Consider the following 18,575-nt stretch of genomic DNA (forward strand, 5'->3'; position numbering starts at 1 on the left):
CGTATACATGTTTATCCTTTTTTTTTACCCGTATCTTATTTCTCATCCCTTTCAATTAATGCATCCCTTATTTGTTGATACGATTTTAAGAGTATAAATAATAAACAACTGGAAGAAATATCTGTGTAACCACACGACAAGAAATTATTACTACAATTCCCGACAGGCACGCTGGAAATGCGGCTAAACAGGAAGTTGGAGTGGTGATGTGGTATATGCATAAGTGGGTATAAAATGGTTTCGGAGCCCGTTTTACAGTTTAAAAATGTATTTTAAATAAAAGCGTCAGCGATGCGTGTTGTAAAACAGTTGGGCCGTAAAGGGGCATCTTGCCTTTATTTGCTGCTGTCGGTGTCTTGTCTGTCACACGGCTTAAACAGGCAAGATATATCTGTGCATGCTAGAGCTGAAGACGATACAAGGAATGGTGTTCGTATCGATAAAGCTGGTGATACGACAGGTGGTAATCAAAGAGGTGAAGAGAGGGATCCAGACAGAAATCAAAATGTGCAAGGAAAAGCGTCCCTGGAAGAGTCCATCAGGTAGCTTTATCTTCTCTTGTATTGCTGCTACCTTCATTTTCGTCTTGAGTTCAGTTTCACTTACTGTATACAGTATTTCAGATTGGTGTTGTGGGTAGACGTGGGGGGCTTATTGTCTTTAATTTACTGACTAGTCAATTAAACAATTAAACCCAATTATTGTCTTAAATATACGGCATTTAGCATTTTGTCTTAAGGTTGTTTGCAATTGATTTAAAACATTCACTTTCTTATTGATAAAGATACCTATGAAACACCTAAGACCCTGGTTAGAAGTATTACATTTATACAGTTAATTAAATAATTAAACCAGCTTTGTAAGTACTGTATATGCTCAGATGGACCAATAAACAGAAGACTTCAGGCTCTCCATGAACCGAGTGTGAGACACCTGTTGTGGACAGTGAATCAGTTTGGGCTGATACCCAGGCACATACAGCTAATGACAGTTGAGCAGTTTTACAGTAATATGCAAAACAATTCTAAGTATTTGGTCATATATAATTTACTACAGCTCAATGAGGAAGTGTTCTCCACAATTTACATCTTAGTAGTTGTCTTTCAGGTTTATAGCTTCATACCCATATTGAAGAACCTTGAAAGATGCCTCAACACAACTGATTGCAGTTGTTTTCCTTGGTTAATTGAAATGTTAACTGCTTCATTTGCAATAGTCATCTGAAAATCTGTTTAACTTTTGTTTTGTGCTTCTAACAATGGAATGAAACTTACAATATAGCCTATCAAACACAATTTTAAATCCGTAAGGATATGTTATATTTCATTGAAAATGTCATACAGTGAAAAGTCTGCATGAAAGAACTGTGTGAGAGCTTTAAAGTAGCAAGTATATAATAAAGGATCTAGGTTCAGATTGGGGCAAAATACAGTCCCAGCATCTCATATTTAAAACTGACATTTGTGTAAAAATTCATCAAGATAATCGCAACTGAAAGAGATAAAAAACGTCGCTATTATATTATTTTTAGGCATAATACCTCCATTACAAGTGAATAAGATCAGCATTACTTAGAACATATTTTGCAAATCCATCAAATCCAGCATCCAGCATGAATCATCATAACATTAACATGTCAATTAAGGATAGGTTAATTAGTCCCTAATCATCTACGTGCAAACTCTGTCACAATTACAATTTATATGCAATAGGGAAAATTTACCTGAAGCATTAAATTTGTATAACAGACCTATATTCACTCAGATTTATCCAGCATATTCAGGTGCTCTTAAATCCATCTACAAACACATGCTGATTAAAATGGTTCTGTAATTCTTCAATTATACAATGCTATCAGACTTTGTGCTTACTTATGCTTATTGAGTCTAAGTAAATTATTTTTAAAATCTTGGTAATTGTATCTGTGTGATGCTTGGGTTGAAAAATGGTCTATTTTTAAATAGAAAACAATGATGGGGTTTGATAATCAAATTCAAAATAATTGGAGTGTCTTAGTCAAGTTTCACTTCAGCGGGTTACAAACTTTAGTGGTTAACCTATGTCACAATTTCCTCCTTTGGTAAGGAAGAGTGTAAATAATGGAGTAAAAGGTGAAATAATCAAATAATTGAAAAGCAAAAAATTACACTATTCTATTGCTTCTTCTTTTAAGCATATAGTGTCATTATTACTATGCACCCACAAATTTGAACACTCTTATTATGTATTTTACATACTGTTTATAGATATTGAAATACAACATTCGTTGTGTGTAAGATTTACAAGTCAATTGGTTTAAACTCATGTACAAACACGTTTCAAATGGTTTAAAAATTGTATTAATCCATGTTGCTCAAGGTTATAACCTACTAAGCACATTTATGTCAAACTGCTGTCCATTCAGACTGGAATCCACTCAGTCACATGGTCTTGCTGTGCACAACCACTTCAAAACTTTTAAAGTGTGTGAAAGTCACAAATGTGAGTTTCTGAATGGCAATTGGCAGAAGTTTGATTAGTGAGTCTTATACTAAAGACTAGTGAGAATTCAGTATTATCAATTGCACAGTACAGTACACTGTACATGAATGCAGGTTTGGAGCTAAATCCTGTAAATGGGTAAAAGAAACTTGAACACTTGGAATGAGTGACTGCTTCCCACAGTAGGTCCTTTACAGCATCATTGGCATTTTATCCCAGATGGGGGGGAAAAATAAAAATAAGAAAGTTTAGAATTGTGTTCAAGATACGTTGTTATTTTTCCTCTGGTGTTTCCTTTGCAGGCTGAATGAAACAGAAAATGCTGGTAATGATTCAATTCATGCCACCACTGCTGTTGCCAAGACAACGACCCCAGTGCCTCCCACACCTCCAAAGCCCATCCTGCCAGTGCAGACAGGGGTCCAGGCCCAGGAGGAAGAGCAGTCCAGTGGGATGACCATTTTTTTCAGCCTGCTTGTGATTGGTGAGTCCCATAAGTGGGGTGGGGCAAGATCACATCAGTAAATCTGGACCACTAGAACATGGTCCACCAGATTAATACTGACTAGGAAAAGAACCCCCAGAGTCTCCACTGTAGAATTTAGGAATAGCATCACATAATTTAATGTAAGTACCCAATGAACAATTGTAATGCATACAGTATATGAAATTATATGTATGATATAGGCTGTATTTCTGTACTAGACTGTGGTTCTGTAGTCCATATTCCAGTCATTGATGTTCCAGCAGGCCATATTCATATACATTCTTTTGCTTGTCATGGGCTGGGCTCCTGTAACACCTCAATTTCCCTTCAGGATCAGTAAAGTCTTATCTATACTTGGGAGCCATTTCTGATAGCTGCAACTCAATTTTCCTCAACTATTACAAACACAGGTAAAGGTAAACTATAGACTTTTGAAATGTTTCCCTCAGTCAAGTGTAAAATGTAATTCCCTGGAATCTGCAAGACTGTTTCCCCAGTACTTTTTAAAGTTCTGCTTGTGCACTCTTGACCAGTTAGTAAAATAAAAAAAAGTTATGTACACAACTGGGAAAATAGCAGATAGTTCTAAAACTGTGCACATTGAAAATCTAATTTCTATGTATGTTGTGTATTATATAGGGCCCTATAATTGTGAATCTTATATAAAAGCATAATAGTTTCTTTTAGAGTGTGCATTATTATTGAAGGTATTTTTGCATTCAACTGCAATATTTCTTGTAATATACATTAAGATGTATTGTCATATAATTTGAGCCTCAAAAATAAGCATTGTGAAGAGCCTGCATATATAAAAAGCGCACTTTGGAATCCTAAGCATGAACAGCAGGTACTGTATGTCTCTCAGGCGTCAGACTCAAGTGTTGTAATCTATTGTCATGTCTGGCGGTATAGGTGGGACTGCTTATAATTCATATGCCGAGCTTGGACTATTATAGTAGCCAATTATACACTTTCACATTTCAAACGGTTTTGACTCTACTCACTCCAGTTCAAAACAAACTGTACAGAATCACTGAATTTGTTGTTTTATGTGCATGTTTATTCCTGCCTTTCACAGTTTCACTGTGCTTATACAGAATTGATTGTGTTAGCATGGCATAAAAATAAGTTACAAATTTGCCAAGTTCCTGGACTGATGGATGTTAAAATGTTAATAATTATCCTTACACTATTACCAGTGCTGAGTACTGACTAATCCATGTGTAAGTAATCTACTACAGTATTTTGCTTTAATATTAATGTGGAGATATGGTTTGTAATTTGGACAGGATCTCATTTACCATGGACACCCTCTTGTTAGTTCACTTGCTTTCCATTCTCATTCACGTGTCCAGTTATTTAGTGCACATATGAGGTTTATTCCATGCTGTAAAGAGAAGACAAGAAACACAGTTCGTAAAGTATGAAGCAGTTTTACAATTAGGTGCAGGTAAGTTCTGTTAGTGATCTAAAACCCAAATGTTTGCTCACAGAATAAAATGCACATGGAGCGATTGATGTTTGTGTTGTTCTACCAATGTGTTTGACCATTTCTCTGCTCTTCAACTGAGTGAAATAATGAACTTTGATGACTGCACATGTCTTGACTTTGGTACAGTATAGTAGGATTTTGAGAAGCAGGTGTTGTTCAGCGAGTTCTCTGTTTTACAGTTGTGGAATCTGTGGACTTGCTAACTTAAGTGGAAAAAGAAATGCTCTGTTGCCCAGTAGCAACTAAACTCTGTGTTTAGAACTGTTCTGCACTGATGCTAATTTTAACGTAATTTGAAGGGATAATAGTCCTAATTAATTGTAAAAGGTTTAACAGATGTGGCTTAGAAATAGACCTGTTTATGTGAGATACAATTACTTTATTTATTTAATGTGAAAGCAGTGCAGTATATAGTGTATAAAATTTAATAGTCTTTTTCCTGGTTTGTATTTCTGTCTAAGATGGAGATAAAATAACCTGATTAATTATATGTCAGCTGTCTTCTAAAGAGAAGTGTATGGAGCAGTCATCCTGCCAAAAGCTCTCCCATAACCAACTGGAAAGTCATCAGGGAAGTTATAAACAAATACCAGAGTTACTGTACATCCAAGGAAGTGCATAACTGGCTAAAGTGAGTGCTTAGGACTCATCAGACAATGACTGAGCAAGACTGGAGTGCATGGAAGAATAACAAGGAGAAAACCACTGGCCTCCAAAAGGAAAAACATGCCTGCTGCCTGCCTGAAGCTCACCAAAGAGCATATAGATGATCCACAGGGCTTCTTGAACAGTGTTCTCTGGACAGAACCCTTTGGCTTCAGTGAGAAATGTTATGTTTAGCAAAATCCAAGCACTGATTTTGAGCAGAAGACCCTCTGCCCAGCTGTCAAGGCTGCTTTGCAATGAATTCTGCATAGTAGCAAAAGATTCTAGAGGAGAATGTCAGCCCACTCATCCATGACCTGAAGCTGAACTGAAGGGGAGTCATGCAGCAAGAAGATATCCTTAAAAGAAGATCAGTTCTACATCGGAACAGCTGCAGAAGAAGAAATTCCCAGTTTTACAATGGCCCAGTCAGAGTCTGGACATAAAATGCATCGAAACGCTGGGGCAGGGCCTGAAGTGATCTGTCCGTGCAAGGTAGCCCTCAGGTGTCACCAGGCTAAATACTTTTTTTTGTAAGGAGGAAAAGCCAGACTTCCTCAATGGCAATGTGAGGGAGTTAATTGGTGGTTACAGGAAAAAAATTGTTGAAATTCTTGCTGCATAAGAGAGCGTCACCAGTCACTGGACCTGAAAGTTCACATACTTTTTCACACCTGAAAATTGATCTTGCATCATGTGAGGAAAATACATGTTGAAAGAGTATGAAGTTATGTGTCTTTTCGTGCATCAAGTTAACTTTATCTAGTGTTAGGCCTTAGATTGAGATCTCATAACATTTTTGGTTTTAAAATATGTGAAAAAACAATGGGGTTCACATATTTTTACTCAGGACTGTATGACTCATGGACACAAAAACATGGACCACAATTTTGAAGTTCTAAGGCTGAGCTAAACATATGCTAATATGTTTATTTTTATTAAGAGTTCAGGTGTTGATGAATGAGCATTTGGTATCCTTGTCTTAATGTTCCATTTCCTTTTGTCCTTTTAGGTATTTGCATCATATTGGTGCATCTTCTTATTAAGTATAAACTGCATTTCTTGCCAGAAAGTGTTGCAGTTGTTTCTCTTGGTAAGTGACAGAATTATTTTAATTGTACCTCTTTTGACAATGGTCTTCAGTGTAACTGATATTCAGATATTCATCCATGAATAACTCTTATGACATCTGATTGTGGTGTGTAGAGTACACCTCTTCAGGTACAGTAGGTGGTCAGTGAGGCTAACTCTGGCCCCTCTCCCATGTTAAACATCCTTCGTTATGATATTGATTATGATTGTTTGCAAACAAGGGAGCACCTTATATCTCACGTAACATGATAACTTGATGATTGCTTTTTCGTAGCAAGATAACCTGAGGGTTTCATCCTCAGTTGTGTATTAAAAAAACTGATGCTTCGACTTCAACAACATAGCTCAGTAGACTCCCACCACCGTCTTTATGAAGTATTTCCTTCAGTTCTCCTTCCTAAATTGTGCTGACCTTGTTGTGAGAAATATGTGCTGACTACAATATACCAATTACTCTAAGGGGTCTCCAGCCCTGTTCCTGGAAAAGCGCAGTCCTGGCAGGCTGTATAGTTAAGCATTGCTTCATTAATTTTTTTAAACTTGAACAATGTAGTCATGATCAATTAAGAAGTTAGTTAAATGAAGTTATGTGGAGATAAAACTTGGTACAAAAAATATGAATGTCATTCAGCCCTCAAGAACCAGCCTTATTTGAACATGTTATTTACTTAATTTATCAAGTATTTTCAGTCTTTAGAAACAGGTGACTTAGGGAGACATTTAAGACATAAATAAGATAGGAGCTGCCCAGGACCAAGACTGGAGATCTATTTGTATGGAAAAAGGATGACAAGTAACACTGTAGTAATTTCCTTTTACTACTGGACAGCTCTTTCCTTTCTTTCCCCTTCAAAGTGTTTTTTGTGTGTAATTTCAACTTTGGTCTGTTGATGACTCCAATGTGCATAGGCTTCCTTTGTATCTACAGATCGACTGAATGGAAGATCTATGCAGATAACTAAAGTTTTTGATTCTATTGAATTCAGTTTTTCTTCCTTCCTGCCCCTGCTCTGTGGCCTCTGGCTACCTACCCTGTCTTTCAAGAGAAACTAATTAACTCTTTTCCCTGATGCTGAAAGCTGAAACTCTTGTTTTCTCCTTCCTGTCAGAAACAATTAGTCATTAAATTCCTGTTTAGGCTAAGATGCAATACAATCACTACAGATTTTATTATTGAAATAAGCAGTTATATGTATATTTTATTTGCGGTGCCATTGATGTTGAATCTGTATTTGTTTTTTAGGTGTGCAGATTACAGTGGTAGCTTAATTTGCTCTAGAGATTGCTTTTCATATTGAAAGCAACATCCTTTACTGGAAATGGAAAATTATTCTGTAGCAAGTACCTTCTACAGTATATCTGAAAATATTTAACATCTCATCTTTGTGCCTCATCTGTGTATGTAGACTATAAACCAGAATAGTCCCTGAAAATAATTTTAATAATGGTCATTTGTCTTATTACTGCAGACACTTTTGTAATCCCCTACTAATTTTTAAACTAATTTTTCATTTTGTTTCAGGTATCCTAATGGGTGCTTTCATAAAGATTATAGAATTCCAAGAGCTGGCAAATTGGAAGGTAGGTTTGTAGGTTAATTTTTTATAACAAAAAATGTATAAAGATTACTGGTTGCCACCCTGAAAAACTTACCTGTACAGGTCTGGCTTCAGTTTAGCTTGTATGCAAATTCAGAGTAAGTGGAGGATCTGTCTGCCATGACTTGTTTGCATTGGTGTGCAGTACTGCAAGGGGTAATGTTTCCTTTCAGTTTTGTAATTCAGTATCGGCAGTTAACACTGTGTGTTTGGGAGCAATCAGCACAGATAAACAGGAAAGTTCTCCAGTTATAAAGAGCACAGTGAACCACTGTACTTGCAGAAGGTGGTTCATTTTCATGGGTTGATTTGTGTGTCATTTAAATCATGCAGGAAGACATGTTTGAAAGCAAAAGGTGTTTGCTCTAGCAAAATGTTGTCAAAGAAGTCAAAACCATTTCATTGCAGACATCCAGGGTCGTGATACTATGAAACAGCTAGTTGACCTTGTTGGACAAGATTAAACTGGCAGCATAAGGACTGCTGTTGTTTAAATGAGGCCATGATTAGACTGCAAGGTTGGAGATATAACCTGGAGGTTGCTGATTCGAGTTCAGACTTAAGGACTTGGCATCTTTAAGAGTGACATTGTGGTGCATGAACGCTGGCAAGGTTTGGTGGAATGAAGTCAGCTGGGCAATTTTTTGTCAATGTAAACAACAGTTGTGTTGAGACTTTGATAACACAACTCTAGATTATATTATCATTTGCCGATCCATCATAAACCAACATTGGTACGGGGTTGGTAGAGGTTACATGGCTCAAGTTCTCCCTCTTGGGCTTCTAGTTTCCTAAACTGCAGTGCTGGTGTAGTTATTAGCAGTCAGTAATAATAATGTTGCCTTTATAAATAATTTTTTCTTTACTCTTAAATTAAATTTTTACTAAATTATTAACGTAGAATAGAGCAAAATCTCTTGCAAAATGTTCCTTTGAAGAAGGCAGCTTTCTTCACTTCAACTTTGTGATAGTATTAATGAATTCTTAAATGCCATTCCTTATGGGGGGAAAAAAGTTTGAAAGTTTTGTTAGTAGAAAATGAAATTGTAATGTTTATATACCCATCATTTCATAAGCATATTTACTGTGTATTTTCATCATTTCATTGCTTCATTCTGACAGCAGTGTGCCTTCAGAGATACATAACTATCGAAAAGTGCTGTTGGCCTTCATCATATTGCAGAAAGCCTCATTTACCATCTGCCTCTTTTGCCTCCTTTTCCAATTATTTGAATACATCCACAGGCACTAATTAACATTCTCGAGCTTGCAGATCACTGGTGCAGGGTCTCTCCTCATTATATTGAGAGAACAAACTATTGTTTGAAGCGCTGAGTCACTGATTCCAGTAACTGCAAAAGCCCATTCACTAACAAGTTATTTTTGTATATTTCCAGAGCAGGTCAGATTGAGTTTCTTTGAATAACACATTGAAATGACTTTCCCACCACCACAATTTCCTGAAGAAAACACAAATTGTGCAGAAAGCACCCAGTGCCACAATCAATACCATCTTGTATGCTGTATTTGTCTGTTTATGAGTGCTGAATACTGTCTGTTACATTCACAGTGGTTTATATCTATCTTTATATATACCTTTATATCTTTTAGCCAAAGAAAAATGCAAATAAATAACATGTTCAGATTAGCAAGAGAGGGTTTGAAAGCAGCCACCAGTAGTTGAAAACACATAGTATATAACACACATTTATCAATTGAGCTTCACGAATTTATAATATGCGTTTATCTGTGCTTTGTGAGTAGGCTAAACCTGTTGATTTTGTTGAACAAAATCCTTTCCCTATGTGCAGAATATGAACTAGCTAAAAGTAATGCTGAATTTAATTATTTTTTTAGATTAACTAACTACTGCAATTTATTTGTGACTACTTTTGGCATCATTGGAGATGATATTCAAAGTCAGCCTTGTTGTGTGCTACATTGACAAACCTAAAGACAGCGATGGTGAAAGTGACGTTTAAAGTGCAATCCTTCACAGTTACAAGCTTGTGTAATTTTCAAGTTGAGTAAATTAAAAAAATAATAATAAAATATTCATAATACTTTTTAAAAGAAATAGGGATGGAAAATGAAGACCAATTTTCCCCAACATCTTATTCTTTGGAAAAAAAAATCTCTTCTTGCAACAAATTACTTTTTAAAATTAACTTATCCCACCACTACATTTATGTCCAAATAATAATTCTGGATGTTGTACACACTTATTTCTTTTCCAGTACCTGCACAGTCACTGACCAATCAGCTAGGAACCTCCACCAAATACAATTTTAAACCTTTGTGATTAACAAGAACTAATTGAACAGAACAGGGCTGTATTCTTCAAGGTTTTGAAATATCTGCAGCTCTGTTCTATTCCATTCTTCTTGCAGAACCACCATTGATTGAGATAGTAATGATGATAGTGGTGTGTTGGTTTGAATTGGGTGTCTCGCATTCTCCACTAGTTTTAGACCTGATACAAAGGTTGTAATAGTCAGGATAGATGATGAACGTTTGTCTTGTGCTTCTCAAGACAACCATGCATTATCTGCCAAATAGAGGTTTTATGGATTTGATTTAAGATTCCTTATAATTTCAGTATTTCACTCTCACTGTGTAATTAAATAGATTGTATCTTAAGGCGGCTCTCTTGCCAAATCCTTTGTGTCCTTGAATCCTTTTAATCTTATCTGATTCATTATGTCATTAAATCAATCTGCATTTCTGGTACTGCTCTTTGTGTATGCTTTTGTCGTGACTTGTCCAGTAAGTCAGCCTCACGAATCTTTCAAGCAAAAAAGGATACAAAAGAAAGTAGATACGTTTAAATATATCAGTGCCATTGTTTTCAAATTACACCAGTTCTCTATCGTCGGACATATTTTAAATAACGCCAATGTGAAGTGCTATTAATAGATTCTTCAATATTTCCCAGAATTCAGCCTAAAATGAATGTCGTTAGATAATACATTTCATGGCACGGTAGCAGGGAATCCTTGCAGATTAGCTGTAAGACATTGTGCCCTGTGTATAGAATTCATCAAGTCTCTTAACTGGTAATTTATTCCTAGAAGTATGGACTATGGGAGTAGTAGAAGCAGATTTGGGCTGGGTTTTTGGCTTCCTTGGCTCTTTGTGCTTCATAATTCTGCACATTGGGGGGGTTGGCTAAACAAGTAGTAAGGATGAGCCACCATTCCTCACTGGCAGAAGCTGATCTGATGTAGTGATGCATGTGAATAGCTTTCAGTAACAGGATATGTAGGTCAGGGAGGACAGCTATTGTCAGGTCACCTCCTATCTCTGCAGCTTGGGTGGAACTTGTGCGTGCTGATAAATCCTCTGATGTCGCAGGCCATCATATATAATAACAGGGATTTGTAATGGGGCACTAGCTGGCAACTTGCATTACTACTGGAGCATCTTTTAGCTTAAGGTGTAAATGTTTTGAGAAGCTGTTAGCACTGTTTTACGATGTGCGACCAGTGATTAATTTGAAGGTGTGTCCACCTTCCCTGTGCTGTCTTCTTCCCTGACTCTTATAGTGCATGCAAAGTCTTCAGGATAAGGTTAGCAGAAGCCTAACCTAACCTTTTTTTCATTAATCAGTGTTTAGTTATTAAAAGCTACATATAGGAACATTTTGTATAGAAAAAGGTACAAGGTATGCAAACATTCTGGTACTTTAAAAAAAATGATTAAACACTGTTAATGTCCCACATGGAATTTTAGAATCTCAAATGTAATAGCCAGCCATTGAATAAATGCCAAATTTACTTTAAAATGAATGCCATGATGTTGGTTCAAGGTAATGCACAACATTTTATCTTTTTTTTAATGTGTCTTTGCTGCATAGGTTTTTCCTCTCAAGCACTACATGTGTCTTTTTTTTAAATTAAGTGAATAATTTTTGTTACAAAGCAATATCTTTTAAATGAGTTCCTTAAAAAGTGCTGATCAGTTGAATAGGTTCCGAGTTTAATTGAAGGCCCTAGTAAAAGTCTCACCCATAATGACATGTTTTTAATTCAGCCAAGGTAACTGTGGAGACCTGTGAGTTCTTAGTGACCTATGCCCAATACTGCAGATTTATGCTATAGGCTGTACATTTAAAGGAACTGAAAAGTAATGGAATTCTGTCTGTCTATTTGTAGGAAGAGGAGATGTTTCGACCAAACATGTTCTTTCTTCTGTTACTGCCACCGATTATATTTGAATCAGGATATTCACTCCATAAGGTAAAGAGGACAATTTGCATGAAGGATCTGAATATTTCACTTTTATCAGATGGTCCTTTGTGTGACATTTAGGTGATGCTTGCTGTGCCAGCTGGATGTTCCTTTGACATACCTATTCTTGTACACTAAAAATAAAGCAACCCATGTTGAATTATTACTTATGGATTATTACATTATTCCTAATTCTTTTTTGTTTCTTGTATTTTTTGGGACATATTTCCAAATCACATTTTGCGCTCACTTTCTTTCCAGGGGAACTTTTTTCAGAATATTGGCTCCATCACCCTTTTTGCTGTGATTGGCACAGCCATATCAGCCTTCATTGTGGGAGGAGGCATCTACTTCCTTGGACAGGTGCTGTCATTTAGAAATACTTTTATTTTAGTTTACTTTTCTGACGCGTCTCATAAATTCCTTGAACCTTGAACATGTTCGCTTTATTTTTACAGAGAACTGATATTTAGATTTAGGCTTTCCAGTGAAGGCATTTTTAAAGAGAAATAAACTGGTTTTACCTGTCTCTCCACGTTACATTGTTTTAGCATTTATTGGTGGGCACCTATGCTATTTTTAACAGAACAGGCATCGATGCTACATCGAAAAGAAGTATTTTTAATGCAAAAAAACTGCATTTGTTTTGTTCGAACTAGTAAGACTTAAGTGCTTTAACACCTGTATTATGTTTTGCATTAGTGATATCTACAGTCCCACACAGTAGAAGAGAAACCATTTCAAATAAAGTGTTGCAAATTCTATTTGAGTATATTGCCAGCTTCTTCACTTAGTTGTAACTCCAATCTCAGGAAAACTATTGTCATGCTAAATGCAAAAATGTTTCCCAATTCTTTTTCTTTCAAATGTACAGGCAGATGTTATTTACAAGATGACAATGACAGACAGGTAAGTGTGCTTTTTTGTGACCTTGTATACAAAAATAACTGTTACCATTACTTTCTTAAAGTTGCACTTTTGTTAATGCTTTGCTACCAAAGATTTACAGACCACAAAAATATTGACAGGCCTGCAGTCATATACTGTATCATTAAATAGCAGGACTTTTCCTTATGCAACAAACTTAATGCCTTCGAAATTAATCTTTTGAATACTTTCCATTTAGTCGTGCAGTTTGTTTGTGATGTTTGTGAAATCTGTCTGCCTGTATTTCTTAATCTCTAGCTTCGCTTTTGGTTCTCTTATCTCTGCTGTGGATCCGGTGGCAACCATCGCAATCTTCAACGCTCTGAACGTGGACCCAGTGCTCAATATGCTGGTGTTTGGAGAGAGCATTCTGAATGATGCCGTTTCCATTGTACTGACCAAGTAAGCCTCTTTCCTGTGAACTAGAAAGACCTAACACTATCTTACATGTAATTTCTTGTAAACGGCTATATTTGCATTTGTTTTGTTTTCAAAGCTACAGTTTACAGTATTTAAAAAAACAGTATAGAAGTGTAATTATATTAAATAAAGTTAACTACCAAAATAAAGGAAATGCCAACATATTTTTTTAATAGGGCGTTGGACTGTCACAAGCCCCCATAACAGCATCAGTGTGCTTGAGCATAGATTCTACAAGTCTCTAGAACTCTGAGAGCCAAAACAGTGGGCAACTGGGCCTCTCCACCATTTGTTTATATGACACTAAGCATGATGGGATGATAATTGCTTAATTTGCTCAGGAACCACACCTGTCTGGAATACTTTGTATCCCTCATTTACTCAAGTGTGTCCTTTATTTTGGCAGTTACCTGCACAATCTTAAAGTGATATTACTGTGTTCAGGTTTAACAAAGTTGTTTTCCTGAAATTTCCCAAGTTTTGCTGTACGAGTATATATAAAGTCAAAATAGAAGAATTTGTTCATATTTAAAAAAAAATAAATTCATACAGTAGATGCATCTCATCTTTGTACCTATCATATATTTTCAACATTTGTTTCTGTTTGAAAGCAGATGATTCTTAATAATTAAATACTTTGTAAGAATACAGTTACCATTAACATTATTCATTTTCTTCACACCAAATTCCTATGCAGTGCTTATCAATCTGCAGTAATTGCAGTCCATATTCAAGATTCACATATGTCTTTAAACTGCACGTGCTTGAATGGTCTAGTGCCTCAGCAGGTATGAAATTTACCTGGTGCAGGGCTTGCACACTTGTTCTTGCTTTTTGTTGTTGTTTCCCACAAAGAACTGTGGTCAGGGGCACGCACATCTCGGGTTTTACTTGGCTTCTGTTTTTTGATTCTGCAGATAGTGCTTTAAAATCCACAGTTTTTGTTTTTAGATTTGCCGTTGAAATGGCAGTGCTCTGCCCATCTATTGTCTGACTCATACAGGAAATGGCCATAGTTCTTTACCTGCTGGTTAGGAAGAATGTTTGCTAAGGGTCATTTTTTTTATTATTTCTTAGGCACAGCACTGTACAGCTTGCATGCTTTATCCACTTTTACTGGCTTTTTCTTGGAATTGAAAAGAAGAAAATCTGTCAGCGTGTCTCCCAAAAGGGCCTTTTCTTTTCTTGCTACTCTGGTCAGAAAATCTAGCTGTGTATTTTGTGTGCATATGTGGGGAAGTTTGGGTTAAATGTGCCATATGACGATACCGAGGTATTTCTTGGTGGTTTGAGAATTTCCTGTATGCTCTACAATGTAAAGGAATAAGTTGAGGTTTTACTACTGACATTTAATGAATGTCTGAGGGGGTCCTGCGTCAGCACGCGTTAGCAGTAAAGGAACAAGTAAAGCTTATTTTCATAGTGAAAAATAGAAAGAAGAAACAACTTTTTGGCTTTTGAACTTTTTTCAGGTGTATGTATTCTTTTAACTCTTCAGTTGTTAAACTGAAGAGATTTAGCAGCAAACCAAAGTAAACCTTTTGGAACCAAAGCAAATGTGAAGAGCAGGAGAGCATAAGAGCAGTTTAAGGAATGTTACATACTGTAGCTTGAATGTATAAAAGAAATGGCAACAGGCACACCCTCATTTCTAATGAATAAGGTCAAATACAGCTAGATTCTTGCTGCTTAATTGCTGAAAAATATTTCCTTAGCAGTGCCGTTTTACTTCAGTAGATTTTGAAAATACTAGCTAAGCAAGTGGAAGTTTATAAATGGCATTTTATTCCTGCATTAATTGATGAAAAAGAACATACATTATTCAGCTGCTGCAGCTGCAGCTGTAAACAGATTTGAGCTGTCTGCTGGAACTCTGTGTCAGGATATGTGGTCTGAATGTTTTGCATAGTCCCATATCCTGATTTCTCTTTAATTTTGAAAATGTGAGTGAATCGCCATCACAAAGACAAACCCTTGCATACTGGACCAGCAGTGTTGAGGCATGCTCGACTGGCTCAATAACTGTGCAGTACTACCGGGTTTGACACACAAGCAGCAGCATGCAAGTTGTGGTTAGGGTTCTGACACCAGAGATGAGGGAGATGGTTCAAATCGTGTATAGGACACTGCTGTATACCCTTGGTTTCTAGGTCATTACTGTAATAATGTATAGTACTACAACAATAAAAGTCTCTATATTCCACACAAGCTGATATTAATGACCTGTGCTGGTCTCTTTGACATCATCGGCCCAATTCAGAAATATGTGCATTAAATTACTAGTTCTAATTTTTTATTGGATTATATAATGCATAATTGTATATAATTATAATCGTATTGACCCTGTTAGTATCAGATTATACAATAGGTTGGGTGTTTAAGCAGTGCGTAAGGTACACAAAGTGAATCTATGCGTTGCATTGCGCATGGCTTGTGTCCACTTTAGGTATTTAATATTTAGGTAATTTAGGTAAAACTGTGTTTAGAATACTATTCTAGTAGAGTATATGCTAAAAGTTTGAAATTTCCTTTTGCAATGAATGTCTCGGAGAGAACAATATTGTTTCTCTTCTTGACATGCTGTAAGTATTGAGTGTGATGCAGTCCAATAGGAAAGCTGTACAACTGAACTATGGAAAGTTTGTGTTGTCCAATACATCAGTAAGGGTACTTCCATACAGTACTTAAATACATTGGTATATTGAAGCATTAGCGATTTCTTTTTATCACTGTAAAGGATTTATAGTAAAACCTGTCCCAGAAGTTTGCACCCAAGGAGCATATTGCAGCAAATGGTACCATGTGTATTTATACAAAAACATGGATTTTATGGACTGTTGTCTTAATTCTAAGGTACTTGGTAGTGCTCAGCTTCTACAGACCAAAGGCTGATTTTGCTCTGACTTGTAACGAATTTTTCTGCGAAGGTTTAGATGGTAAAGATGTTAGATGGTAAAGAAGAATAGACTCATGCACAGTAAAAAGAAAAAAAAGTAAAAGTACCCAAATACTCCCCAAAGTTTATAAGTCCAAAATAAAAATGCAGAAAGTTTTATTCTTTTTGCAGTCATGCAATATGAATCTTGGCGCAGGGTGCCTTGATTTGAATACCAAAAAAAAGTATAGACATCCTGTTAATATACAGTGACAAAAGGAGTTTGTATCTTGGGAGCAGAATAATTGACAGGAGCAAATTCAACCAAAGGGCAATCTGTCTCATCACGCTTTTGAACTTGGTTTTCCAGGAAGCCTCTCCATTTCTGTCTATTCCCAAGGTACCTCTGCATGTGTAAAAGCACAATTGCACTGCATGCAGATAAAATGTCACATATTTATAAAGAATGTAGATTTACCTGTTCTTAAAATAAAGAAATTAATATTAAACTTCATTTTAGGTATGATATTTTGCAGACGATGAATGCACTTCTGAAGTGGAAGTGACCTTTTACAGAGACTCGGAAGCTTAGTTCCTGTCTGCCGACACTCTTTATCCTCACAACGCTGGGCAGAGGATTATTGTCTTTTCTTGTGTAGCCAGAATTTTATTTTTTCATCAGTTTTTCAGGCTTCCAAAACAACTGCAGCCAAATAAGTTTCAAGAGACCCCACGTGAGGCAGGAAAGTGTCGCTGAAAGACTGTCAACATTAACAGTAATAACAACCAGCACAATAACAAAAGGCTTTCTTCAGGAGCTACTGTCTGTTGTTTGGATTTCAATCACCCACTAGAAAGCATACCTGGCAATCTGGTATAATTTAAAACATTGTGAAGTGAGGCTTTGAAAGCCTTTGGAAAACACACTAGCAGGTTGGCGCTGTCGAGTGACAGAAAATTGTTCTGTTTGAAAAGACTTTTTAGCCTCCCCTTCATGCTCCGTGTCTCCTCCATGCGTTCTCCTCAAACCCTCTCGTTGCTGTGTTGCCTTTGCTTTATTCTCCCATCTCCCGACCCAGCACTGCCGAGGGCTTCGCTCGCTCAGAGAACGCCAACGTCACCGGCTGGCAGACCTTCCTGCAGGCCCTGGGCTACTTCCTCAAGATGTTCTTCGGCTCCGCAGCGCTCGGCACCCTCACCGGCCTCATCTCTGCTCTCGTATGCTTTTTAAAAAAATCTGCAATACTTAGTGCTTTCAGGTTTGGTCTGGTTTTACACTAACACAGTCTCGCGATCCTAACAGAAAGGAACATAATAGAAAACCAAGTAAAATCTTGGTCTGTCAATGTGCATCAGAAAGCTGGTTGTGCCTGTTTCATGCTTTGATCCTTCCTGTCTGTCGCCCTCTTAAATATTTCACAAAAAATATGTGATCTGTGACAACTGATGTTTTTAGGAAAGAAAGATTTCCATGAATGTAGTCCTCTGGATGGGGTGGCGTGGTGGCACGGTGGCACAGTGCTTAGCATTGCTGCCTCGCGGCTCTGGGTTCAGTTCTGGAACTGGGGTGCTGTTTTTGTGGATTTTGTTCTCCCCATGCTCATGTGGCATGTCTTCTGAAAGGAGGAAAGGCATTGTGGTTGGTTAACTGGCGTCTGGGAAAATTGGTCCTGACATGAGTGTGTGTGTGTGTGTGCCGTGCCCTGTGGTGGATTGGTGTCCCCTCCATGGTGTATACCACCTTGCGGCTTCAGACCCACTTCCACCCTGAATTGGATAAAGTGGTTAGAAAATGGATGGGTTCATTAATGTAGGCCTCTAGATTAAATGTAGAATTTCATTTTTGGTGCGAAATAGCATTCTTGATAATGTATTGAGTTTCCATAGCACTGTCCATATTTAGGCCATTGAAAGCCAGTGTCATTAACATTAATTGTTTCATTGAGTATTAAATGAATAATCAACCAATTGCTGATTCCTTAATTACACCTCTCTCCCAGTCATTGAAGCACTTTGATCTCAGGAAGACACCCTCTCTAGAATTTGGGATGATGATAATCTTTGCCTACCTCCCTTATGGACTTGCTGAGGGGATCAAGCTGTCTGGTGAGTCCAATGTATCTCTGAATCCCTTTGCTGCTGCTGTGCCATTTTTCTCACAGGTACTCTAATAAATACTGCTGTATAGTGTAAATATTGTACACCCTTCAGAATTGTTCTTTATTATTTATCCGTAATCCCTAGTCCACTTATTCCTGATTTGTTTACACCCTTATCCACACTGACTTTTAAAGCATTAAATTAAATAGCATAAGTAGTGCTATTCTCT

At 36.9% G+C, this 18,575-nt stretch overlaps 1 protein-coding gene across 1 annotated transcript in view; it reads left to right on the forward strand.

The window, feature by feature from the left end:
• Window positions 1–194: 194 nt before the first annotated feature.
• Window positions 195–18,575, forward strand: part of slc9a8 (solute carrier family 9 member 8) — a 29,643-nt gene continuing 11,262 nt past the window's right edge. The window contains exons 1-10 of the mRNA XM_015364915.2: window positions 195–542; window positions 2,784–2,965; window positions 6,118–6,198; window positions 7,720–7,778; window positions 11,950–12,033; window positions 12,286–12,387; window positions 12,899–12,933; window positions 13,210–13,353; window positions 17,326–17,464; window positions 18,247–18,352. Of these exons, the coding sequence (XP_015220401.2) occupies window positions 292–542; window positions 2,784–2,965; window positions 6,118–6,198; window positions 7,720–7,778; window positions 11,950–12,033; window positions 12,286–12,387; window positions 12,899–12,933; window positions 13,210–13,353; window positions 17,326–17,464; window positions 18,247–18,352 (1,183 nt within the window). The 5' untranslated portion in view covers window positions 195–291. The remainder of the gene's footprint in view (window positions 543–2,783; window positions 2,966–6,117; window positions 6,199–7,719; window positions 7,779–11,949; window positions 12,034–12,285; window positions 12,388–12,898; window positions 12,934–13,209; window positions 13,354–17,325; window positions 17,465–18,246; window positions 18,353–18,575) is intronic.

The sequence above is a fragment of the Lepisosteus oculatus genome, chromosome 16, assembly GCF_040954835.1.
Source record: "Lepisosteus oculatus isolate fLepOcu1 chromosome 16, fLepOcu1.hap2, whole genome shotgun sequence".
Classification (NCBI taxonomy): domain Eukaryota; kingdom Metazoa; phylum Chordata; class Actinopteri; order Semionotiformes; family Lepisosteidae; genus Lepisosteus; species Lepisosteus oculatus.